Source organism: Vipera ursinii (assembly GCF_947247035.1).
Source record: "Vipera ursinii genome assembly, chromosome: 5".
In the NCBI taxonomy this organism is placed as follows: domain Eukaryota; kingdom Metazoa; phylum Chordata; class Lepidosauria; order Squamata; family Viperidae; genus Vipera; species Vipera ursinii.
The window spans coordinates 60,533,084-60,560,697 of NC_139518.1; the positions used below are offsets into that span (position 1 = coordinate 60,533,084).

Below are 27,614 nucleotides of genomic sequence, written 5' to 3' on the forward strand. Positions count from 1 at the left end.
AAAACCAGAAAATGTTAATTATGGAGGAGAAACTGATTTGAATATTGAACTATGGTGTTGTCAACAACTGCATTTTAAAGAGTGAGGAATGCTATAATCATATGAAGGAATACTTTTAACTCTACTCTTGTCTATTACAGAAGTAATTTATTTTTGTCTTTCTCATATAGTATTGCATTCCTGCTCTGTTGACCAAAAATAATAGACTCACAAGCATAGATCACCTTCTGCATATTATGATTTAAACTACACATAGCTGAATGTATAATTAAGCTGAAGTATATATCAGTGTATATCAGATGATTTGAAATTGTATATAATAGAACCTGTGCTAGTTCATTTTCAGTAAAGAATCACTCTCTGATGTTGGAGTTTTCAAATAATAATCATCTCATTTGATCAAGCCAACTTCAGTCCACTGCTACAGTAGCTATATTGAAAACATGAATGTAGTAGGTTCCTTCTCAGAGTAGAAAGGAGTCTTTTTTACTTCCAACAACTAGTTATACAGTATATATACCACACAAAAGGGTCATCATAGTTTTTAGTAGAGGACCTAGAAAAAGACCCTGGTTCGGTAACTGAGATCTTGAATTTAAAAGATAAGAAAATGGTAAATGATGAGAAAGTCCCCAGCCTAAAATCCGGAAAGCTACTACTAGTAACAAACTGACCACAATAGGCTTATATATAGGAAACAACACTTTAAATGATAGAGATGCTAGCACATCTGAAGAGTATTTTTCCTTACATAGAATGGCTGCTAGATAGTTGCATACAGTATTTACAAAATGACTGCTATATTGGACTTAGCCAATTACAAAAGTTTCATTTACTGAAAAACAAAATGGGTAATTACAGCTCAAAAAACATTCCAACAACTAACTGGGAAATACACAGTGATTGCTACTCACTGCTTACTTAAATAAGCTGTAGTAATTCAGAGCATTTTGTGCACTATCATAAGCAGATTAGTAAAGTAATAGAGCTAATAAAGGTTATAAATCATGTCCACTTTCAATATCTAACTTGCCGTGATTTCATTTTTTTTAAATGAATGAAAATTGAATGTAATTTTAGTCTTTATAAGAATATAACAAATTAGACAATCATTGCATAACAGTATTTTTTTTTAAAAAAAAATAATCATTATAATAAGCCGATCATTTGTTAGTTTATCAGCCTGGATTGCTTTCCAGGTCTTAATGATATATATTTTCCATTTGTATTAGAGATACTATATATACTGATTACCTTGTAGTATCTTTGTAGTCTCTTAATTCCAGTAATTTCACAAGAATTTACGAATCTAAACATTGAACTGTTAATTCAAAAATATTCTTCAATAAAGGGAAATATACTTTCTACTACAAGAGTGGGTTTCAGTTTAAGGGTAGAATGTGATAGCATTATTTGTTACATTGCAGAAAGCAGTCTGTATTGCTGGCGTCTCTGTCTTGCTCGCTGTCTGAGCCGTCGAAGTGAGAGGCTCTTTGGCTGCTTTCCAAATTTCTCCATGATCTCTTTGATTCGGGCCAAGTTAGTTTTGCTGATTGTGAAGTGACATTGGGTTGCTCCCATGTCATATCCTACTGCACAATTTTTTGTGGACGTAGTGTAACCTTCTGCTTTTACACTGACCACATATTCTCCTGGATTTAGAAGCCGCCAATAATCTCCATTGTTTGCTATTGAGGAATCAAAAAAGAATAAAATATTGAAATACATTTGCCTTCAGTACCATCCTGTTTTTTTTTTTTTTTTAGAAATAAAGAAACCTAAAGGCTTTTGCTCAAATATTTGGGATTGCTACTAAGGACTGGTGTAGGAATTAATTATTTCTCAGGCTGGGTTGCTTTTAATTCTGGAAATATTTCACCAACCTTTTAGTGTGTAGCACAATCATATATACTGAGTTAACTTTATTAAACTATATGTTTCATATAATCCTAGTGGAATTATATGAAAGGGTTTTAGAAGTCATTTTGTATGACAGAAGGAACAGTGGGATTTTTGGATGCCTTCTTAATAATCCATCTATTTGACAACGCACAATGACAATGTGAATTGTCTGAGGCATTGATCTCCACGTTGCAATATGATGATTTTTGTTGTTGTTTCTTTTTGCTAAACTAATCAGAGCCTAGACTGAGCTGAACAGAAATATATAATTAAATCCAAGGCTTAAAACAGTTATCTACCCTTTACTATCAAAGATATTTCAATTTCAGTGATAGGAAATCAATATCTAGATAGTAAGGCAGACTTTATGATTACTCTTTTTTTTTTAAAAAAAAAAGTCCAAAATTCTGTGTCTGGAAAAATCCTAAATCAATGACCTGCACAGTGAACAAAATGACTCATGCTGCATATTTTCCTGGTTCGTTTCTGTCTGTGGTTCATGAAGGAACGGTAAGATAAGACACCAGTGCGAAATAAAAAAAGCAACTCAGATATAAGCAGAGGTAGGTCTATGACAACTCACCCTGGCCAATTCACCCCATCTGTCTCTCCATAGTCGACTCACCCCAGCCAACTCGCCATGGGACAATTAAATGCAGGACAACTCAAAAGAGGACGAGTGAATTGCAGTGGGCCTTGTCTTGCTTTAGCTTTGAACTTTCTCAGATTAAAAGTCCTCTAGGCTGGGTTGAGTTAGTCCCTAGTCCCTGTTGTTTCTCTCTTGAGTTATCCCACATTGAATTGTCCCCACAGCAAGTTGTTCTGCAGCAAGTTGGCTACAGTGAGTCATCCGAGCTAAGTCATCTGGGGAGAGTTGTCCCATTCTGGGCAGAAGCAATAGAATTTGAATCCCATCCATCATCATCAGGCTGGAGGCTTCAGCTTCCTTCTTCTGGGAGAAGCATGTGGTAGTGGTTGTTTGTTCCTTTTTTTAAACTGCCAGAGGGGGTGTGTTCTGTGGGTGGAGGTGTGCTCTGATTGGGTGGGGGATTAAGTGTGTTCTGATTGGGTGGGAGTGTGTTTTGAATGGTGGGTGTGTTCTGATTGGGTGGGGGTGTGTTTTGAGTGGATTGGCTGGTCTCAGCTGCCAGCCTTAGACCTGAGCTGGTGAGTTGTGCTGCTTTTGTTCGGCTTCGTGTTTGTGGTGGTGCCATGTTTTTATAGTGGGTGTCAGTTTGCTTATTGTGTGGTTTGGAGGGGTTTAAAGTGGTTGATGTTGCAGCTGTAGTTTCTGTTTTGTGGTTGTGCCTCGTTATCATTGTGGGTTCGGATTTGCTTTTTGAATGGTTGTGTGGTGGTGATGTCATGTGATGTTATCATGAGTTTGGGTCTGGTATCATTCTTGGTGGTTGGGACTCGTCTGTCAATCAAGGCGGGTTTCCAAATGGCTGGTAGGCGAGAGGTATCATCTCGTTTGTTCATGCTGTGGGGGCGTTTTTCTATCTCAATGGCTTCTCTGATTATTCTGTTGTTAAAATGTTCAATTTTGGCGATAGTTTTGGTTTTTTTAAAATCAATTTCATGTCCCGTGGCTTCAAAGTGTTGGACCAGGGATGAAGTTTGTTCTCCCTTTCTGAGTGAGGTTTTGTGCTCTTCAATGCGTGCACTTATTCTTCTGTTGGTCTGTCCGATGTATGTACTATGTTCTATGTATATATGACATCTTAGGCACTAAAACAAAGCAGTTACAGACCTTGAGATCAATTGCAAGGGACAAACTATGATTCAATTTCTTTCTTGATTAATATTTATCCTGCCTCTCCTCTGACATCTTACATGGGGTCTCCTTTAATTTTTCTTCACAGTAATAACCCAATGGCATAATTGAGCTAACATAAAGTGACTATAAATTATGCAGAGAATATCCTACTCCTAGTTTTCCAACAGCAGTAAAACTAACCTGACATTTCATCTGCAAACTGTATGTGTGTGAGAGAAAATGAGATTGAATACAGCTGTGGTCTTTATCAGTTCTGTTTCCTGAAAAAAGCCAGTTGATGGACCACTATAATGAGGTGAATTACTAAGTTTCAGATGTCACAATAAAAACTTGGTTTTTTGGAAATTGCAACTGAAATATTACACTAAGCAATGTTCATGATGGGCATCTAACTAGTAGTCTAATATCTATGATTGGCCCATGATGCAAACAATATATGTAAGAGTATATATTGCTGCAAATCTAATGTCTACCTTAGATCTGAATCTGGACATGTATAGTGAATTTCCATAAGACGTTATTATTCCTCAAGAAATCAGATACAAATAGCACAGTGGATGCAATGGCTAATTTTGTTTATTTTTGAGTACAACAGTATATACCATATCAAAAATTTCAAAATGTATTAGCTAATTATATTTTATCTTTCTGTATATGGTAGAGAGTGTGTGGAATTCCCTTGAGGATAAGAGGAAAAACTCCTATCAAGGCAATGATTGGATAAGAGGGATAGTCTGGGCCAAGAAAAAAATTGAGAAAATGACTCCGAGAAACCCTCTCAAGCTTATATGAAGTGAAGAAGACTTTCAAGATTCTGTTAATATAGTTTTGTCTTGACCCAAATGGCATTGGTTTCTTAGTCCTGTCTACCTTGTTGAACTAGCAAGGATAGGGCTACTTAACTTGACAACCAATGCAACTAGCTTAAGGTTCAAACATTTGGGCTATTATCTGTTACACCACCTTGACCATAATTAGTAAAATGATCCCTTAATAAAACTGGTCTGTGTAAATCAGTGCTGGCTGTTTTGGTTGTCTTTTTTCATTTTCTTTCAATACAAACATGTGTATTTACCTGTGCGGACATCATGGTTCACCCCTTCTATGGAAATAATGGCATTTGGAATTCCCTTCCCATGTTGATCCCTGACTATGCCTTTAATTCCACGATGCACCTGATAGTGAAATAATAGGGACAAATAAGGTTCAGCATCAATCTAAAAAGAAATTACATGTTGACGACTGCTTTTCAAAGCTGTATCTGCCATGGGCTAAAGACTTCAAACGGTTCAAGCGAGTTTCCCTCACTTAATCCTTACATAAAAGGAAAAGAGTCTTTGGCCTAGGCAGCTATAACAAATATCATCATCATCATCTCAAGGACCTGGAGGGCCCCAATGCATACACAGCTTCAGAACATTTAACATTAGTGCTATTTTAGAGAAAAAACAAATACTGAGAAATCAAATGGATGAACCACCTTGGAAATTACAGTATGTCATATGGAAGGCATCCTGCATGTGTTTGTGGAAGGATACCTTATACCACCAAATTTGCATATGTATCTACAACTGTGGATTCTGTACACAATCTCTTTAAAGGGCTTTGGGATTAAAAATATATTTTCAAAATGTAACAAGGAAGACAAATTTAGGATTACCAAGGAAAGCTTGTAGTGTTATAAGAATAGATTCAGATCACCACGTAAGTATTTAGTCCAGCCCCTGCTAAAGTATTTCAGACATAGGCAAAAATAAAGCTCTGATGCAACTGAGATGCAAGAGAACATACATAAATACAGGCAGAGGAAGTAACTAGGGATATATAGAAAAAGAGGATTCTTATGTAGAAAAGCAAGGGTACTGATGCTGAGGATATTAAAATATTATTATATTTTATATAATATTAAATGTATTAAATATTAAAATAGAATCAGTTAAGGCAACAGGCTAGAAACCAGAAGACTGAGGGTTCAAGTCTTGTCTCGGGCATGAAGCCATTTGGATGACCTTGGGCCAGTCATGCTCCCTCAGAATAGAAAGATTGCAATAACAAATAATTTCTTCAAGTAATTTCTTGCCATGAAAACTGCAGTAACTATAGGGCACGAAGGTGTCAATACGTGGGCAAAACTGTCAGATCCAGTCTAAACTTCTATGCGATCAACCAGAATACTGCTAAGTTTGTAAAGCCGCCCTGAGTCTTCGGAGAAGGGCGGGATATAAATGGAATTAAAATAAATAATAAAATAAAATAAATAATATTACTATTATTATTATTATTATTATTATTATTATTATTATTATTATTATTATTATTATTATTCTGAAAAGTCGTGGGAACATAAGGGGGGAAAAGTTGTCGAGAATGAGAGGGTGAAGATCTTGTGGGACTTCCGAATACAGACAGATCGCCATTTGGAACACAACACGCCAGATATCACAGTCATAGAGAACCGAAGTGTACAGTTGATTGATATCGCTGTACCAGGAGATGCCAGAGTCGAAGAAAAAGAACTGAAAAAAATTACAAAATACTACAACCTGGCCATCGAAACTGCACAATTACGGATGAAATGTGTAACAGTGATACCCATTGTCATTGGGGCACTGGGAACTATGTCCAAAAACTTTGCAAAATACATCAAGAAATTACCTTCCTGCAATAACTCCAGCAAAGCTACAAAAAACTGCGCTACTCAGAACATCTTACATTTTAAAGACATACCTGGTTGATACGTAGGATGCTGGCAGCAACCCATGTCAACCATTAGTGCCACTCAATTTGAGTGTTCAGTTGACTGAGTTTCATGTTTTATGAATAAAAGTTTTATAATAATAATAATAATAATAATAATACCAAAAGAGTCTGTTCAGTTCAAATAGTTGGAGGGCAGCCTATAACAAGCTCAGAAGTAAGAAAGAAACATGGACTTTGGAAACACTTAAAAAGGCTGCAAGTTGTTTGAAAGTCACATAATTTGATTCATTGTTTCAAAGATTTTTGGGGCTTGATCTGTGAATGTGCATAATAATAATAATAATAATAATAATAATAATAATAATAATAATAATAATAATAATAATAATAATAATAATAATAATAATAAAAGTTGGAAGGGACCTTGGAGGTCATCTAGTCCAACCCCCTGCTCAGGCAGGAAACCCTATACCATTTCAGGCAAATGGCTGTCCAGTCTCTTCTTAAAAACCTCCAGTGTTGGAGCATTCACCACCTCTGGAGGCAGGTTGTTCCACTGGTTAATTGTTCTAACTGTCAGGAAGTTTCTCCTTAGTTCTAGGTTGCTTCTCTCCTTGACTAGTTTCCATCCGTTGCTTCTTGTCCTGCTTTCAGGTGCTTTGGAGAATAGCTTGACTCCCTCTTCTTGGTGGCAGCCCCTGAGATATTGGAACACTGCTATCATGTCACCCTTCACCCTTCTCTTCATTAAACTACACATACCCAATTCCAGCAACCGTTACCTATATGTTTTGGCCTCCAGCCCCCTAATCATCTTTGTTGCTCTTCTCTGTACCCTTTCTAGAGTCTCGACATCTTTTTTACATCGTGGTGACCAAAACTGGATGCAGTATTCATATTGAATATATCATTCAAACTTTTATTAATAATAGAATGACCTGCCTTATATATGTTTGGAACATAATAGCAATATAATGAAAGTCATTAAACCTCATAATTGCAGGTCTGCTGTAATGATTTGATATTAAATAACTTGTTATTGAGTTAATAGAACTTGATCCAGAGTTTCCTTTCTAGTTCAACTTATTATGAAAGACTGAATGTAAAATAATGACGTAAATATATGCATATAAGCAGATAAATTGTTGTTTGTATATTCCATATCAGCTTTGAACTATCATCTTAAAAATATTTCTAAGTCAGAAACATAAGAAGCTATTAAACCCACCTCAAGATACGGGTTAGACTTACTTATAGAAAGTAGGGGGTTTTTTATCTGGATTAAAATAGCTTCATTTTTGGGGTAGGGTGATGAGAACAGGGAAGAAAATAATTTGATACTACTTTTGAAAGCTAAAATTTCATACTCATGCCAATACAAGCTAAGTATATTTAACATTTCTCTGGGAAAGCATCACCAAGCAAACAAGAACATGGACAACTCTCCAAAATCATAAAGATTACAAGAGGAACAAGCAAGTAGCAGAGAACAAATTGTGTTAAGATAGACAATCCCTTCTCTTGCAACCATTTAGTCTCTAATCTTTAAGACCATTGTTTATTATTACAGTTCACTGACAGGACTTAATAGAATAAGTCATTGCCTAAACAAGTTATACCTAGTTAACTACACTTAAATGGGAGATCATCAAGACCTAGCTGCAAGCTAGACTGGAAACTAAGGAAAAAATACTAGAAGCATATAAGAGCAAATCACATTCTTTTGTTGCCAAGAAAACTACATGGATGTGCCCATGTAACCACTAGGATGACTCAGCCCAAAGGAGACTTCATTTTGCTGTTGCTCATGCAACCATCAGGGAAGTGTGAATATAAAAACAAAGTAGCAAAAGCAGAAAAGTGATGATTGAGATTCCTCGTTGCCATGGAACTGAACTGAAAAAAAAATCAGAAACAATTCCTTGTAAAGGTTGGGAAAATACTGTAGAGGAAATGCCTTCCATTTGTAACAGCAGGATTTGGTGCTGATGGTGGTGGCACAGTGGTTAGAATGTAGCATTGCAGGCTAATTTCAGGTTAATTCTGCTGACTGCCAGCAGTTCGATTCTCAACGGGTCAAGGTTGACTCATCCTTCCATCCTCCGAAGTCAGTAAAATGAGGCATCCGATTGTTGCCCCCAATATATTGACTCCATAAACCACTTAAAGAGGGCTGTAAAGCACAATGAGCAGTATGTGTCTAAGTACTATTGCTATTTATATTTTGACACTTTGCTGCAGTTCACAGTTGTGATTCTGTTTCTTACTACTGGGCATAAAGTTGCTCAGCACTACTTATAGAGCTTTATACATGGAGACCTATCATAGGTAGCGGTGGCACAGGTAGAAGCCATGGGGCCTGCAGTACATAGCTCCTCAGTGTGCTTCCTATCGGTATCTGTAAGCTGTTCCCCACTAATTGGTCAGAATGGAGAGGAGAGGAATGGCTCTGGAGGAAATTGGCTAGTGATCATTCCTACAGTAACCCAGCTGATGCTGCCTCCAAAGTGACAAACTATTATAGATTTTATACACCTTGAAGCTATGGTGGGATAGAGCCAACTAAAGAAGGAAATTTGTCCATATGATGTGAACCAACTAAAGCTGTTTCCTAATGAACTGGGGATGAGATGAAGCAGTACATGTGACCAAAGGGGAAGGTTGGTTTTGTCAGAGCATGGTTTTATCATGACAAAGCGCAGGAAAGGCCTTTTGCATTCCTGGTGAAACAGCAAATGGGGATGGGTTCTGTATCATTTTGGTTTGTTGGCTGAATTGTAGTGCATGTATTCTGTACACAGTCTTGTTAATGATAGCTTTCAAACTGTATGCTAAAGACAATGTGGCTTTAGTCTGCTGAACATTGCTGACACCTTAGCAAATGCAAATACAAGCATCGTGCAGTGTGTTAGGAAGAGAAAGATTCCTCAGCCAGTAAGCAGAAAACTGTAGATTTTGTGCTGTTGTTTATGGGACGTGCTCAAGAAAATCTAGCTGTGTATTGCTTTTTGTTAAGATTACTCTAGCTGTATCAGCAAACTGTGAGGGGAAAATCCTGTTTAAAGTTTTGCTTCCTACAGGATTTTAAATATTCCACACACAAAGATAAGCCCCTTGGCAACATTTCTATGTAGGTTGAATGATGTGCATTATTATTAGGATAGGCTACCTATATATTTACTAGGGTGAAAAAAATAAGAGAACAAAGAGCTTGTTTTGAATTCCTACTGTCCACTATGGCAGATCACTCAAAACTCAGTGTTTATCCATAGCCCAAATCCAAATACTTTTTTTTTATTTAATGCACAATAAGGCATCCATAAACTAGTTTTTTTTTAAAAAAAACAACAACAACTCTGATCTGTAGCAGAAGTGGTTATGGAAGCATTTTGCCTCTTATGTATTTATGTATTTGTGAGTAGTTGTGAAGAATGCTGATTCACATCAGAGGCTGAAATGTCCACTTGTCTGAAAACTAACATAAAATCTTTGCTTTCTGCTTCCTGAGAGAACACTGTTGGCAAAAAAATTATGGTAAACAAATTTTACACATTCCTGAATTGGGATCCGATCCAAACCTTACCAGCCAAATTGTTTTGCTACTTACCTGTTCCATGAAAACAATAAGTGACTCTCGGTTATTTTCCCATTCTTCTGGTAATTCACTTTCATGAGGGTATTTATCACAGCCAACATATATAGACAATTCAAAACAATTTGTGTGTAGATAGCTAAAGTCATTTATGCCTGTAAGTGCAATGAAGAGAACAAAAAAAGAAATTGTTATTTCTTCTGAGACTAAATAGAGTCATTTTTAAAAAAAAAAATAAAGCATTTATCCTAATAGGGCAGATGATACCACTCTAATGGCAGAAAGTGAAGAAGAACTAAAGAGCCTCTTGTTGCGGGTGAAGAAGGAGAGTGCAAAACTTGGGTTGAAACTAAACATTAAGAAAACGAAGATCATGGCATCCGGCCCTCTCAATTCCTGGCAAATAGACGGGGAAGAAATGGAGGTAGTGACAAATTTTATTTTCCTGGGCTCCAAGATCACTGCAGATGGGGACTGTAGCCAAGAAATTAAAAAACGCTTGCTCCTCGGGAGGAAAGCTGGAGAAGACTCCTGCGAGTCCCTTGGACTGCAAGGCGATCAAACCGGTCAGTCCTAGAGGAGATCAACCCTGACTGCTCTTTAGAAGGCCAGATCCTGAAGCTAAAATTCAAATACTTTGGCCACCTAATGAGAAGGAAGGACTCACTGGAGAAGAGCCTAATGCTGGGAAAGATCGAGGGCAATAGAAGAAGGGGACGACAGAGAATGAGGTGGCTGGATGGAGTCACTGAAGCAGTAGGCGTGAGCTTAAATGGACTCCAGAAGATGGTAGAGGACAGGAAGGCCTGGAGGAACGTTGTCCATAGGGTCGCGATGGGTCGGACACGACTTCGCAACTAACAACAACAATTTATCAAAGTGGTTAAATCAGTTTGTTAATGTTAGTGTTTAGTGGATTGATTCACAATTAAGTTTATATTTCAACTAATAAATTTGGCAATTAAAAGGCCAATTATGTATCTGTAAAAATGGTGTATGCAAAATTGGGACATTCATTAGCTATATGTAGTCAAAACCTTATGATGGGTCGGACATGACTTCGCAGCTAACAACAACATCCTAATAGTTACAAATGGGTTTGGTATTTCTAGAAAATACATGTATTTTAAAATATATCAGTAACTTAATTAAAAGGAAGTCACATGATATTAAATCAGCACTAATGTTTTTGTAGTGGAACATTAAATTAGGGCCATAAAAACGTGGCTATGATATGGCATGTAAATGTCTTGCCATTACAGATTTGATGATATGTTCAGAGCCAAATTTGAAACAAGTTCGAAGCCAATGTAAAACATATTTAGAAAACTGCAGACCTCTTTTTTTACTAGTACATTCTTCAGAAGTTCAAAAGCTGTCTTTACTTAACCAGAGTATATTACAAATTGATGGCTAAGAAGGCAATAAACCAACTTTTGGTTGAAAAGTACTGCAAAAAAATTTCTCTAACTAAGCTGCTATTAATAGAGAAACAGTATTTGGAAAATTTAAAAAAGAAGAAATTCTCAAGCTCTCAGATTTAAAATAGCCATAACAGAAATCCAGCCAGGGATCAACACTTTCAACAGAAAATGTAATCTGAGTGCTAGCTATCCATCATGCACACATTTGTAACAAATCTTTTTCTAACACTCTGATCAAGACATTTAGAAGTTAGACTATGAGGAAAGATGACTTTTAATCTTTTCTCCTAAGTTCTAAACTTCAACTTGGCTCTCACCAGATGAATTTGAAGGAAGGACAAGGATCATTTCTCCCTTCCTACAGTTTTTCATCCTTAAAACATTCCCAAAGCTATTATTTTCCTAGAGAAAGTAGGATAATAAATTGTTCTAACCCTAAGATTCTAGATATGACTAGCAGCAAAGATTCATGAATCAGAATGAGCTCACAAGTGCTTTTTAATTCAATTTGTTAATCTGAAAAAAAAATGCCACCAGACATCTCCATAGACAGCTCTCTCCTACAACGTATATGAAGATTCAGGAATAACAATATAGGGCCAATGTCACATAATACTCATATCACTGTCCAAGCTAATTAAAGAGCACAAGAACACACTTTGTGAGCTGCTATCTTTATTATTGACACTTCTACACAATGCCTTTGCCCTGGACAGAAGCAGCTCTGGAACATTGTATTCTCAGGCTAAACTCTGCTTCAGAAATTGAAATCATTTATTTTGAGAGCTTTTAATATAGCAAAAAAGGGTTACTTCCATTGGTAATACTGAAACCTTGCAGACCTTGTGAGAACGCTTATTCCCCACTGATGGAATTTCTCATCACATCTTGTTTCCTTGTTCCTAGCTTTGGCAGATTATTGTTTCAAGACTAGCAATCAGAGAATGTTTTTATAGCTTCTCTTTGTTGCAAAGATATTGCTTCATGGCTCCATTATTTTGTTTTCTGATATATTGTTATATAAGTGTTCTTTCTCGCAAAAGAAATTTAGAGCTTGCTGAAAAATATCAAAACAGTCAATGAATCAATAAATGGATCAATGTTCATTGTAGGATCCTCCAATCTGGCCAGATTGAGTGGCCCAGCTGCAGATTCTGCCTTTGATATTTTGGGTCATGAATAAGTCCTTTTATCATTTCTCCTCAAGGATAAATACAATGGATTTTACATTTTCTCACCAGCAGCTGACATCTATGTATTTGACCGCTGTGATGTCGCGTGGTTGAACGGAGAGATGGACACTTGAGCTGGGTAGTATTTCTTTATTGAGTCAGAAATGAAGCTCAAGCAAAGGGGTTACCTGGTGTCTCTTATACCTGCCCAGGTGAATGGTGACCAATGGATTTAAACCCTGGCTTCCCGCCAGAGCTGACCATGCCCTGGGGCTGTCAACCACTCGCTCTATTCAGGCTTTCCCGCCAAAGCGGTTATAGCCTGGAGCTGTCCAGCCCCCTGCTGTGCTGACATTTCCGTGTATGCTTTACAAGCATACACTACAACCGCAATGAAATCTCTTCCAAAAAGCTGATCTATTGGTAGATGGATAAGCACTATATGGCTGATGTAGTGGCATACCAACATTGTAGTAAAATCACTTTCTAAGTGGCTGCTTAACCAACATAGTATCACATCTGCATTTAGTAAAATTGAGATCCATTTATTGCTTTCCAATTATATGATCTTCAGTATGAATATGGCAATAAATCTCTTCCTAAGAATGCAAGCAGTGGACAAAGTTCAGATAAATTTCTTGTACTGCAAATACAAAAGAAACTGTTTTAATGAGGTTCAGTTAAGAATGTGTGTGTATGCATGCCATTTACCCAGCTTTTAACTCCTAGAAAATTCCTAGATTAGTCTCTGAAGTTTTCTTGGCAAGATTTCAGAAATGTTTTGCCATTGCCTTCTTTTTAGGGCTGAGAGAGAGTGACTGGCCCAAGTTCACCCATCTGGCTTTGTGCCAAAAGGGATAGTACAGGTCTCCTGGTTTCTGGCCTGATGCCTTAACTATACTAGCTGGGTCTCTAGCTAGGAATCTAGTTGTATTTATATGTCAGCTCCAGGGTTTAAATCCTTGTGTCTGTTTCTGGTGCCCATAAACAGTAAGAAATTTTTGCTACTGATTTTTCAGCCTTGGATATTGAGGGTCCCTGCATAAAGTTTTGATAATGATCTTTCTTTGGTCTTCCCACTTTCGGCCCTCCCATCTATACATTTTAACAATTCTTGGATTCATTTATTTCATAATAGTAAAAATAATGCAAGTATATTACGAGCAAAAAATTACATTAGCATACAGGAATATTCAGGTACTTAATGAGCGCTAAAGTATGTACGCTGGGGGTGGATTATATAACATAGATGTTAATTTGGGGGTTGATTAAATGATTGAAATGTGAGAGCAATGACTGATGCAGCTCAGATAAAATCTTTTCCCTTTCCAGTTAAATGCCAAAGGTCTGCAGATTTTAAATTAATATTTTGCAAGAAGTGAATTATATGCTAAGTTTTAACCAGGTTCTTAAAATATCTTGAAATACACATAAAGCACACAGTCATTGTATCTGCTTAATCATGTTCTTTTTAAATGTTAAGGAAAAGGTTTACATTTCTAAGACCTAGAACAAGATCCTGCTGCCTATGGAAATGTAAACTGGAGATCTAAATCAACATTTGTAATTTTTACATAATCTTCATATTGAAGATTAACTTATTGCAGTTTGGATTGCATGACCAAAAGAAAAGCAAATTCAAAAGCAGTGAAAGTTGGACCATAAAAAAGGCTGAGCGCCAAAGAATTGAAGCCTTTGAACTATGGTGCTGGAGAAGACTCCTGCGAGTCCCTTGGACTGCAAGGCGATCAAACCGGTCAGTCCTAGAGGAGATCAACCCTGACTGCTCTTTAGAAGGCCAGATCCTGAAGCTAAAATTCAAATACTTTGGCCACCTAATGAGAAGGAAGGACTCACTGGAGAAGAGCCTAATGCTGGGAAAGATTGAGGGCAAGAGAAGAAGGGGACGACAGAGAATGAGGTGGCTGGATGGAGTCACTGAAGCAGTAGGCGTGAGCTTAAATGGACTCCAGAAGATGGTAGAGGACAGGAAGGCCTGGAGGAAGGCCTGGTCCATAGGGTCGTGATGGGTCGGACACGACTTCGCAACTAACAACAACAATTTATCAAAGTGGTTAAATCAGTTTGTTAATGTTAGTGTTTAGTGGATTGATTCACAATTAAGTTTATATTTCAACTAATAAATTTGGCAATTAAAAGGCCAATTATGTATCTGTAAAAATGGTGTATGCAAAATTGGGACATTCATTAGCTATATGTAGTCAAAACCTTATGATTTTTTTAAAAAAAAATACTGTGAAAATACAACATCAAATGTCCTGAGTAAAAGGGTTTTTGCAAACTAAATAAAAAACCGTACTTTAGATTATGGGATCATCATGGTAAGGCAATATTATGTGATCCACTGCAAACATAATACAGCTTTTATTTTATAGATAATTTGCTTAGCAAAAGTGCTTAACAATAAAAGGAACTAACAAAATGGTTGTGTAAATGTACACTTTGTCTCAAATTAATGTTACTGAGATTGTTAGGAAGCAAAAAAAGGAAGATTTTGTTGATTCTGACTATGGTTTTATATGTATCTGCTGAGACTGGCAATAGTAAAATTGACAAATCAGTCAGTTAACCAAAAGGAGGGGGGGAAAGCATATTTGAAATGTTGAAAAGGCTGAGCTGAAGAGAACATTTTAATTTGATGCTAATCGATACAAATGTACGCCAATCAAAAAATTGCAAAGTCAAGGCACCACCACAGTAAGGCATACTACACCTCTTGCAACGAGGCTACATAAAGGAGAAGCTCCTAGGAGATCATATTGCAGAGAGAGGACAAGTTGGGGAAAAGGTGCTCCTTCATATAATTGGCCCTCATGCCGTTTAAGGTTTTACAGGTGAAAATAATCATTGTAAATCTCAATTTTATACTAAGGGAGTCAAAAGAGAGCAGAGAGCCGGTGAAGTGTCTTCAGAATTGATACGATAGTTTCACCTAGGTATCTCAATCAGATTTCAATTTTTAATTTCTGTAGAATTTTAAAGTTTCAGCTATTCACAGCCAGCTTCAAATATACTAACTACAGTGGTCCAAACAGAAAGTTCCTGGAGCAAAGTTATTTTCCACATAGTCCATAGTCTTGCTGATGTCCTGGATGAAGCTCAAAGCTACCAGTATCAGCTGGGTCTCTATGGGTCAATGGTAGATTAAGAAGCACTCCAGGTTGTGTACCTATTTCTATAAAGAAAATGCAAGGTCATCAGAAACAATTACCCTGGTCTATGAACTGTCACCAGGATTTATTTTCAGTTTATTGATCTTTATCTAGACTAGGCTGAGTGAAGGCAGAGTTTGAGCACTTCTAAAGTATCCTTTGATTAGACAACATGCAGAAATAGAATTGAATGTAATCTATCCCTAACAGTCTTCCCAGGTGATCGGAATAAAATAATGAAATAAAGTCTCTTCTGTTGTTAAGTTGGATAAATAGGTTTGACTGAACTAGAGATATCGATTGTGATTGTGTTACAAATACGCAAGGGTGGAAAAACCTTTAATCAGAAGGCAAAAGAAGAGTTGTTGTTGTTTTTCATTCCTATTGTAAAGAGATGGCCCAAAATGTTTCCTTCCTGAGACAGACTAGTACAGCAATGAGATCTTCGCCAACTTCATAGAACTCAGTTCACAGCCAAGATATTTTGATACACAAGGCTCCAAATACTTAAAAGCCTCAAATATGTCCTTTTCTCTAAGGCAATAAAAACATAAACCTCGTTAATGAATTTTCTGCTCTTTCCTCACTTAAATACTATTCTCCTCTGCATGACATCTGAGCTTTTGTCCAAAAAAAATCTTATATACTTTCAGCACTACAGTGCATTAATGCCTTCTTCCTAAATATTACACAGACTGCATATGCACCAGCAGCAAAGAGAAGACTAGATGTAAATGTTAGTTATTCATTAATGTAAATGTAATTGTTCCTGATTGGGCTAATCTAATCATGTTGTGCCCCCACCTGATTCCTTTTAAACATATTGTGTGGTACCATTGTAAAATAGAAAGTTAGCGTATTAGTGGTATCCAGAAGAACCCACTGTCAAATTAATGGCACATTTTATATCATTCTGTAAATAATGTAATGTTGTCACATAAAAGTGATATCATTTGTATAATTACTTCATCACACACCTGTTATAATTTGCCCTTTACATGTGCCCCTTCCCTGCAGACAACTACAAAAAATAGCATTGGCCTCAAGTATAATAAGAATATTTCTGCACAAATTATATAGATGACATTTAAATAAGCAACATCTAGACCAGATGAGGCTTTTTTAATATTAAAAGGTGTTTTAAAAATATGTTACTTGTGGAGCCATAAATATGTAGCTAAGAATGCTCAAAGAAGCTATTCTTAGCTTTTATTGGGCAAAAGTAGGCCAATATTTATTTTTGCAATCAAGGCATTTCACACTCAACTCCTTTGTGTTCCAGCATTTCTTTACAATAGTTTCAACTTTTTACAAAAGGGAAAATTCAGTCTAATTTTTGAAGCTGTGTTACAAATGCACATCACATCTATAATCATGGCAGAGAACTACGGATGTGGGAGAGTCAGCTTTGTATCTTTTAACTATTTTGTATCTTTGGATGAAAGGACCATTTCCCTACTTGGTCTGGTCCCAGTATTTCTACATAATAGCATCCAGTTTACCTAGAAAAACCTCTTGGAGAGAAAAGCTCTGCTTTTTAGCTAGAACTTGTGGTAATAATGGATTCCATAAAGCTAAGAAAATAATTAAGCAGCAAATATCCAGCACAGTTTCCTTGATATTGAAGTCTGAGAGTTAGGTTGAAAAGGCTATAAAACACCGTTTAATTTGATATTCATTTATTCATTTACACAAATTTTGGACAAGACTTTTACTATGACCTTCCCACCCTCCCAATTTGACTAAATCAAATTCCATGCTTGATAACTATGCCCATATGGTAAAGAAGAGCTGGAGTCAGACAATACATTTCTATATTGTTCCTTTTATAGCATCCCCATTGAGAATTCAACATTTCTCTTCTAGCTAATTATAATTGTATTGGTTGATTTGTAGAGCTCTTCTGATTTTAATTATGCATGATGTCCATGGGATAGGAATGTATGCTTCGTGTTATGCTCTTTGAATTTTTTTTGTGTTTATTATTAATGATTGTACTTTTTCCATCTATGTTTCTGGGCCCAATGTGATCAGCAGAAACATTCTTAGAAAATAAATAGTAGTTGATTGCATTCAGTTCATATTGCAGTCCAGTTTAGAATTGTGCCCAGAAAATGGTACTGTAAGATGAGTTTATCAAGATGATTTTGGAAAGTTAGAGGAATGGTATGAAGCAAACCCATCAGCTACTCTTTCAGATATTTTTAGAATTGCATTTAGTAGTTTGAATACGCCCACTACAGCAGCCATTTTGTGTAAGTTGCTCATGAAAACACTCAACTTTTCAGATGTACACATCACTTTAAAAGGCTGATTATAGTTCCTTAAGTTTATAAGGATTAATCAGGAATTAGAGCATCTTTTCATATTGCTTCTTGCTCTTGCAATTCTTTTATTTACATAAAAGAATTTATTTATTACAATACCTAAATGGATTATCTCACTTTCCTTCCTTTAGATGCACATTACATTTTGTTTGAACTGCTGCATAGCCTCTATTCTATTTATGTAAACCAAATATCATTTAAATCCTCTATTCCATAAAAAACATGGATGTGGAAAGCCAAAGGAGAATCAGCAACTTCTGCCTTAGCCCAGGAACATCTTTCAAAACTCAGATTTTTATCAGGACATAATTACAAAGTTTTGCTTTGATGGTGTTTAGCAGATGACTGCTATTAAATATACAGTTAGACAAGAAAGAAAAAGAACAAATAGCAATAGCATTTAGACTTATATACTGCTTCATAGTGCTTTACAGCACTTTCTGATCAGTTTACAGATTCAGCATACTTCCCCAACAATCTGGGTCCTCATTTTACCGACCTTGGAATTCGGACCTCAGGGTGGAAGTCTGAGTCAATTTTGAGTTGATCAGGATTGAACTCCTGGCAGTGGGCAGAGTTAGCCTGCAGTAGTGCATTCTAATCACTGCACCCCCATGGCTCCTGACCTATTTATATGTTTGACTCCTATTTGACAAGTTGTTAAAATTTTATTTTTCAGCTACCACTTACTTCCTGCTACAGTATGCCAGGAAGCTCCATTTACTGTTCCGTCTTCCTTCTGGAAATCTTCTGTATGACATACTCTTCGCCGAGCATCTGTCATTAGTCGATGAGTAGAAGCATACGAATAGGCCAGCCATCGAAAGACGTGGTCATCTGGAGTGGGTGTGTGCTCCTGTGTCTTCCAGACTGACCGGACCATATCATATGGATAGGCGACTACAAGCTCTCCTCCCTGTAAATTCCCTCCAAGCACAAAAGGATTCTTTTCCATCCATGCTATCACAGCTCGTGTTTCCACTGCCACCTATGAAAGAGAAAGGGTACAGAATTCTAAGCTACGTTTTCAAGAGACTCTTTGAATACATGGACACAATTGCAACATTATAATCCAAAGGCAAAACTGTGCATTCGCCTCTTCACATTGTTTTGATTATGTAGTCTGAAACAATCAAGAAAAATATCAAAGGAAATTTAAGTAATGATAAAAGGACTGTAAAAGGAAGTTTTAGCAATTCTTGCTAAAAATGACCATAAACGTTTCAGCATAATTAAAATCAGAAACAGATTGTAAAATGTATGATTTCCAAATCTCTTTGGAAATAAATATATACAATCTGTTGATGGAGGGGAAAAAAGGAGTCACTAAAGGAGTTTGATGAAGGTTTAAATTCAGATTTGGAAGGAGTCCTGCTTCAAACTACACATTTGCCAAATCTGTTAGAACTGGCTGCGGTCATTTTTAGGCTTCCATCAAAACTGAACCACACCGAATCTTTATTAACAATAATACAAGCTGTTTAAAAATCCCATTTTTAGGAGGCAATAGTTACAAGAAACAATGTTTGGAACTGATATATGACAAGGACAAACAATGTAACTCTGTTACATCTTCCATTAATAACAATTTACACAAGTCAGTGTGACATTGCCATTAGCATTACTGAAGATTACATTTTGAAAAAAATTTAGGGGTGTTTGCAGGGTGTAGTAAGAAAAGTCAGGACATAGCACATAAAAGAGGGTACAGCTTCAAATTTTGTTGCAGCACCATTTGACTTTTCTTTTTTTTTAATCGTTCTGAAAACTGGTCCTTGTCACATTGGAAAATGTTTAGCCCAAAGTTTTCAGAATGATATGGGTAAAAAAATAAAATAAAATCAGAGCATGCTAAATGATACATTATAAATCAGACATGTCAAACATAAGGCCCGGGGGCCGGATCCGGCCCGCAAAGTGATTTCATGTGGTCCAGAAAGCCATCCTGAAAACAGTGAGGGAACGGCCCCCACTGCCTTGGCCATGTCCCAGAGACCCTCCTTCTGTCAGAGGCCCTCAGATCTGTCCCACTCCTGCCCAGGCTCCCATAGGCACCCTTGATGCGAATGATGTAGAGTTGACCATGCCCACCCAGTAGGCTATATGCACTCTAGCCACGCCCACCCAGTAGGCCACACCCACCCTGGCCATACCCACCCAGCCCCCTTAGGGCAACTGCAATGCTGATGCGGCCCTCAGTGAAATTGAGTTTGACACCCCTGTTATAAATCTATATTTTAGACATTAGAAGTAGGTTATAGAAAGATCAACAACCTTATTTGCATAATATTAAATTGTAAAATTATAAATTATACATACTGGAATGTGTTGTGCTGTTTTATAGTGAAAAGAACTGAGATAATTTTCAACTACTCCAAATCACCTAACATTTTTCTTCATAAAATTTCCACTTACTGTAGCATTTTCAGACAGATACCATTCTGGAATTGGAATTTGATGATTTGGGACCTTTCTCAGAAGTCTTCTCCGATCTTCAGATTCCCAGAGGAGTGTATTTAAATCTGGGAAGTTATTATTGATATCAATACCATCTTGAGTCCATCTTCCTAAAGACCAGCCTCCTAATTCAGAACCCTATAATGCAATGATCAGATCATTTGGCTTATTTTATAACTGCAGTTATTGCAGGAATATAATGACAACTCTATGTAGTTTTCTTATCGTAATAAAACTAATCTCCTGTGTGCATGGTAAAATCAGCCATTCTGGTTTTAAAAATGGATTGACTAAAGTTACCACATTCTTTTGTATCACATTCTTTGTTTTACCCCACATTATAATTTGAACAATTGGGCAGCATATCTAAGTTAAATCCACCTTTCAGTGGGAGGCAAGGATGACTCACTCAATTCACATTTATTCTCCTTAACCCCAACACTTTGACATTTTGTTGGACTTGTTTCTTAGTACACTTTTGAATATGATGATTCCCTCTTTTCTTTTCCCTGTTATTACAAATGTCCTGGTTTGTATATCATTAAATCTGCAGCAACGGATGTGAATTTTGTCAAAACCTAAAGTGCCACTTTGTAAATAAAAAACAGCATTGAATAGTAATTGTATCTAGAGGCAGCCGCAACTGAATTTCTGCATAATTGATTTCCATAAATGTGATGCTAGTATTCTGTCAACATTATTTTAGTTGGCAATACTAATAACTTAATAGAAAGGGAGTAATGATGGTGGTAGCATCTAGCTAACCTTGACCACTTTTAAAATATTAAGCAGGGTTGAACATGGTTTGAATTTAGATGGGAGAACCACAGGACATTCCAAGGCCCTAGGCTACACTAGGAAGTTGAATAATATCCTGAAAGAAGGAAAGGGCAAATTCCTTTTGCAGCATTGCCAAGAAACAGCAAAGCATGTTCACACACACACAGAAAAATCAGGTTGGTTTGAATAAAATATTACACATACACATAGAAGCTGTGGCTTTCCAGATGCTATGCATTTAACTTCTAATATGCATTTAACTTCTAAGGTCCTATTAGCTGAGGTTCTGGGAGATGTGGTTTATCTATATTCGAAGATCCAAAAGTTCTCTACTCTAGTTTAAGGGCTTTCATCCTCTTAATTTCAAATGCAGACCATTCAACACATAATTTCTTCAGTGTAATAGTTGGTAAAACCCAACATAGCTGCACAAGTTCAAGGAAGCAAGAAATATATAGACTTCAGTTAGATATCTTTAATGCTATCCTGGAGTAAAGACAGTATCTTAGAAATTCCTATAATAAATTCACCATTTATAATAAATTAAGGGAAAAATTCTTGAAATATTTGAGATGCCACCTGGACTGAGTTGTGATTTATAAGGCTCTTTCTATCTCTCATCCTCCCCACAACTCTCACACAGGTTCTACTTCTTCAAACTATCTCAAGACCAGAGTGGTATGGGAGGAAAGTTTACGGATGTTTTGTTGTGTTTATAAATCATTTCGGCATAGCATTAAAAGTATTAACCCAGAGACATAATAGTTAAAATACAGTATTCAGGCTAACTCTTCCCACAGCCTGGAATTTGATCCTGACAGGGTTCAGAGTTGACTCAGCCTTCCATCTTTCCAAGGTCAGTAAAATGAGGAGCCACATTGTTGGGGACAACAATGTAAACCACCCAGAGAGTGGTATGGGGTGCTATGGGGTGGTATATAAGCCTAAATGCTAAATGTTATTGCTAATAACTTTTATGATTGAGGACATGGGGATTAAAAAAATCATGAGCACACTAATATTCTTATAAGTTATCTAAAGATATAGGATATTTAGCAAGAACTAACATATCTGAGTTTTTTATTATTATTATTATTAAAAGCATTATCCTTTATACCCAGTTTAACAGCAAAGATTTGTCTAAGAAAGGTTTTTCTCATTGCTTCTTCTAACATTCATTTTTCCTTTAATTGTACAATATGCTACATAGGCATTTTTGCCACTAAAGAAATGTTTGACCAAGATGTCAAGTTAACTGAATTACTGGAAGAAATGAAAGACTAATTAAATAACATCCAAAAAGAGCTGCCACAAAAATCTCTTAAAGGCCCAAACTATTCCTATTTTGACATTAGACTCTGGGAATATAGATGTTATTTCAAAATACGATGCTGGCAATTTGAAATCAACATTTGGCAGTGGATATGCCTATAGTGATTACTTTAGGGAATGAAGTAAACATTAAAAAAAAGCATCTCATTTTGGGTTCTATCCAAACTAAAGCAAGCCTCAGGAAAAAGATGTGGCTCTAATTTGTCATGATTTCTTAAAAATGGACAGAAAAATGTCAGACTATTTTAAGGTGGAAGAACATGAAAACTGCAGTGATATTTTACAATATACATTTTGAAGTTAAAAATAAAAAAAAGAAATGCCCCTTTACCATAAAGCAAGCCCTGCTCAGGCAGCTAGCAGATCTTGAAAACAGTACAGATTAATACCACCCGAAAATATTGTTCTGTAAACTGGATTGGGAAGCCAATAAAGCTAGACCTTGACTTACAACATAACATGTCTATGGACATTCTCAGTCATCCAGGTCGTAGTTATCCCAAAGATGCTTTTTCACAAGGCAACTAAACTTTCTTGTTTTTCTTTGAAGACATTTTGCTTCTCATCCAAGAAGCTTCTTCAGCTCTAACTGGATGGTGGGGAATGGAAGGATTTATATTCCTTGCAGACAGCTGGTCATTTGGTGGAGCATTGCTGAAGAAGCTTCTTGGATGAGAAGCGAAAAGTCTTCAAAGAAAAACAAGAAAGTCCAGTTGCCTCGTGAAAAAGCATCTTTGGGTTGACTTACAACAGTTCATTTACTGACCGTTCGAACTTACAACAGCACTGAAAAAAAGTGACATATCACCGTTTTTTACACTTATGATCATTGCAGCATCCCCATGGTCAGCATATTCAGACGCTTGGCAACTGACTTATGTTTATGATGGTTGCAGTGTCCTGGGGTCATGTGATCAGCTTTTGAGACAGTTTGACAAAAGTTAATGGGAGACCAGATTCATTTAACAACTGTGTTACTAATTTAACAACTGCAGTGATTTCTTTAAGAATTGTGGAAAGAATGGTTGTAAAATGAGGCAAAATTCACTTAACAACTGTCTTGCTTAGCAAACAGAAATTTTGGGTTCAGTGGTGGTCATAAGTAGACCTGTAAGAAGATAGTAATGGGAAATCACTTCCATGTTGCTGCCCCAGCAAACCTCCAAATTACACACACTTTTTCATGTAGCCACTAGAAGTTGAGCTCTACTTGAGGGTGTTTTATTATTTACTTATTACATTTGAAAACAGTTTTTACACTGATGTTTTACCACTTTACCCCTTCATAGGCCTTTTCATATCCATCTGGATTGATTGAAGGAAGAAGATGAATTCTAGTATTCTCAATGAGATGCTTAATGCGCAGATTCCCAGCAAGATATTCTTGGCACATAAACTGCATTAACAAAAGCAGTAGCTCACGCCCAAGCACCTCATTCCCATGAGCTCCTGCTATGTACCGAAATTCAGGTTCACCTATTCAAAACAAAAAAATGTTGGCAATAAATCTAAGGGATTTGAAGGAGTTAAAAGAAACAGTTTTTATGTTCAAGAATTGAAGCAATTTTTTCTCAGTTTAAGATACCCCTTTTGTCTTTTAATCTCCAACCAATATCCATATACTCTGTGGAACTGGGGAGGGGTGGGGGGAATCCACCCTAAATTAAAGTATAATCTATGGATGCAAGAAAATTATCTTGCTGATTTTTGCAGGATAACTCCTAGCAGAAAGCAACCTGATAGTTCTCTTTGTTTTTAAATATAGTTTTGTAATAAATGTGTATGTATGAGAGAGAGACAGAGAGAGAGAGAGAGAGAGAGAGAGAGAGAGAGAGAGATTGTGTGTGTATCTGTGTCTGTCTGTCTGTCTGTCTGTCTATCTGTCTATCTATCTATCTATCTATCTATCTATCTATCTATCTATCTATCTATCTATCCATCCAAAAAGAGAAGCAAACTAGAACCAAGGAGAAATTTCCTGACAATTAGAACAATGAATCAATGGAACAACCTGCCTCCAGAAGCTGTCAATGCTCCAACACTGGAAGTTTTAAGAAGAGACTGCACAACCATTAGTCTGAAATGGTATAGGGTTTCCTGCTGAGCAGGGGGTTGGACTAGATGGCCTCCAAGGTCCCTTCCAACGTCGTCATCATCATCATCATCATCATCATCATTATTATTATTATTATTATTATTATTATTATTATTATTATTATCATCATCATCATTATCATCATATATGTATTCATATTTAAGGTATAGGTGTTTATGAGGTTTCATAAAGCATCTCAATAATAACTGTAGCCAAGTAACTCAAAGCACTGTATCTGGAACATGACTTATGAACTATTTCCTGCATTTAGAAGATACATTTGTTAGTCATTCAACTCAATTAAGTCAGCTCAATTCCATTCCTCTTCACTCTCTGTCTCTCCTCTCCTTCTTGAAGAAATAAAATCAAAACATTATTTGGGGACTTGGGGAAAGAGAGCAAATTGGTCAGAAAGACTTAATTCCAGCCATTTTACAAGGATTTCCTATTTCACCTCTTGATTAGAGAATCTGTCCAAAGAGGTCTGAATTAACTCAAAAGATTTCATTCAGCTCAATCTGAAGAACTAACATGATCATATTTTTAGATATCAGTCATATGATTCAGCTGATTTAGGATTTTCTTTAAGCTGGAAAAACCATTTAGAAATCATCTAATAAAGCAATAATAGTTGCTCTTAATACAGGCCTAAAGAGGTTTTCTTTTTAGTTTTAAAAAGTATTATATACTCTGTTAATGTTCATTTTAAACATTCTGGCTGGAGATTAATTTACTGATTGATTGATTGATTGATTCATCAGATTTATATTCTAGGAACTGTGAGATCTACAAAATATAAGGCACCAGGTTGGATTTGGGTAATAACTATCAACCACAAGAACTATAAGTACATATTTCTGACTATTAAAGATTTTATTGTAATGAAAAATATATGATTAATATTGGGAAATCTGAGCCCTATCTCTGGATGGTTTCTATTTATATTGATTTTCTAAAATTAGGAAAATATAATTAAAATTCCTCCCACATATTTTGCAATACTGCAATCTTATAGGTACATGTCTCTACTGCTAACTAGACGCTATAAAATGGGCAATATTAAAATTTTAAACGTTCCAAAACCATCACCACAAAGCCTTCAGATTGTTATTTTTTGTTAGAATGTAATCCTAACCAATTTCGTGTTCTCCAGGATTGTCAGATATCTCAACAGCATACAGCTTTAGCCCTTGATGACTTTTTCCAATATTGTAAATTCTTGTGATATTTGGACACATCTCATTTACCACCTTCATCAACTGTAAAAACAAAACAAAACAAACAAAATAAGATATTTATGTAATAACTGGCTAGGAAATGGATTCAAACTTTTACCTCACCTTTGCTTTTTGTTCTCTGTCAAAAGTGCACATCAATTCTGATCCAAATCAAACTGTCAGTTCAGTTTGGACTGTTGACCTGATTTGATTTAATTACTGAATTCAAGTTGGGAAAACAAGCTAATTCCATTTTCCAAATCGATTTGAGGCATTTCATTGCATTTAGTGATTCACTCAAAATTGCTGACCTGGTTTGAAAAGCTGAGTTAATTTGGAGAATTAATTTATTCACCCTTGAAACAAATTTTCAAAACAGTTGATCTGTTTGAGATTTAAGCCTAAGAGATGTAAAAATAATAATAATAAAAGAGGTAAATAAACAAAGGATTCCTTATTATTCTTAACTCATAAATGATTATGAATTTTTAAAATGACTTCTAGAATAGAAAAGATTGACTTTTTTCTTTTTCTATTTCTGCAAGATGCAATAGGTACATGAAGGTGCATGAAACACTCTATTTTGTGTTTACAAAAAAATGAGTAGTCTCTTACTATGTAGTCATACCTATTAACAACTGGAATAATTATAAGGTGAATTTCTAGGTTGATTCATTCATAGACAAATATTATAAATTTATAATATTATTATTAACAATTGAATTCATAATAATAGTTATTTATTCTATTAACATTCTGGAAGAAAACTCCTGATAAGTTCTTTAAAGAACCTTTAATTAGACGGAACCTTAATTCAGTTATACTTAATCTTTGAACTAAAGCAGGAGTCTTCAAACTTGGCCCTTTTATGATTTGTGGACTTCAACTCCCAGAATTCCTCAGCCAGCTTTTCTGGCTGAGGAATTCTGGGAATTGAAGTCCAGAAGTCATAAAAGGGCCAAGTTTGAAGACCCCTGAACTAAAGGCTGCAGAAGGAAGTTGGAAAATCTAAGCCAGCTACAATTTTTAAGGAGAATCTAGTGCTACAACTCAACTTATAATGAATTAGCTTTCAATGATTGACTTTGGCCTTTAGCCAAATTCATTCCATCTATTTATCAGTTTCATCTGTATTGCCTGTTATCCCGAGTAGTATTTGCTACTGACAAATTTGAAATGAATATAGTGCTACCGCAGTACTGATTAATTGATTCTGAGAGGCACGATGAGTACCAAAAACGACGAGTGCCAAACAATTTTTTTCCCCATAAGGAATAATACAAATAAATTCAATGCATTATCAAACTAAAGACAATGCACATTTTAAGGCAATATGTAAAAATATAGGACGTTATATCATTACTATACGTGAGAAATAAACTAAAAATTAATAAATCTTAGATTAAATAAAATAAAAACTTCACTTTACTGAAGAGAAAAAAGTGCAAAAATACACAAAATGACGACAGAAGCAAAGATAAGACTGCAAGGGAATGTGCACAATTAATGCATCACCCTTTATTTCAACTGGAAAGTGTAGCAAGTCATGAGGCAACCAGCACTGACAAGTTCTAGCTTGCACATTGAGTACCAAACGAACAACAAGTATCAGGACATTTTCTCATCAAAATGCATTGAGCACCCAGTTCGATGAATTTCAAAG

General features: G+C 36.1%; 1 protein-coding gene across 1 annotated transcript in view; it reads right to left on the bottom strand.

The window, feature by feature from the left end:
• Positions 1 to 1,416: 1,416 nt before the first annotated feature.
• The window catches only part of CPXM2 (carboxypeptidase X, M14 family member 2), a gene marked incomplete at its 3' end in the record, with an annotated part of 100,236 nt that continues 74,038 nt past the window's right edge, over positions 1,417 to 27,614 (bottom strand). The window contains exons 8-14 of the mRNA XM_083364521.1: positions 25,870 to 25,993; positions 23,919 to 24,115; positions 20,486 to 20,665; positions 18,761 to 19,058; positions 9,990 to 10,129; positions 4,758 to 4,857; positions 1,417 to 1,688 (exon numbers count right to left, since the gene is read on the bottom strand). Coding sequence (XP_083220647.1) covers positions 1,417 to 1,688; positions 4,758 to 4,857; positions 9,990 to 10,129; positions 18,761 to 19,058; positions 20,486 to 20,665; positions 23,919 to 24,115; positions 25,870 to 25,993 — 1,311 coding nt within the window. The remainder of the gene's footprint in view (positions 1,689 to 4,757; positions 4,858 to 9,989; positions 10,130 to 18,760; positions 19,059 to 20,485; positions 20,666 to 23,918; positions 24,116 to 25,869; positions 25,994 to 27,614) is intronic.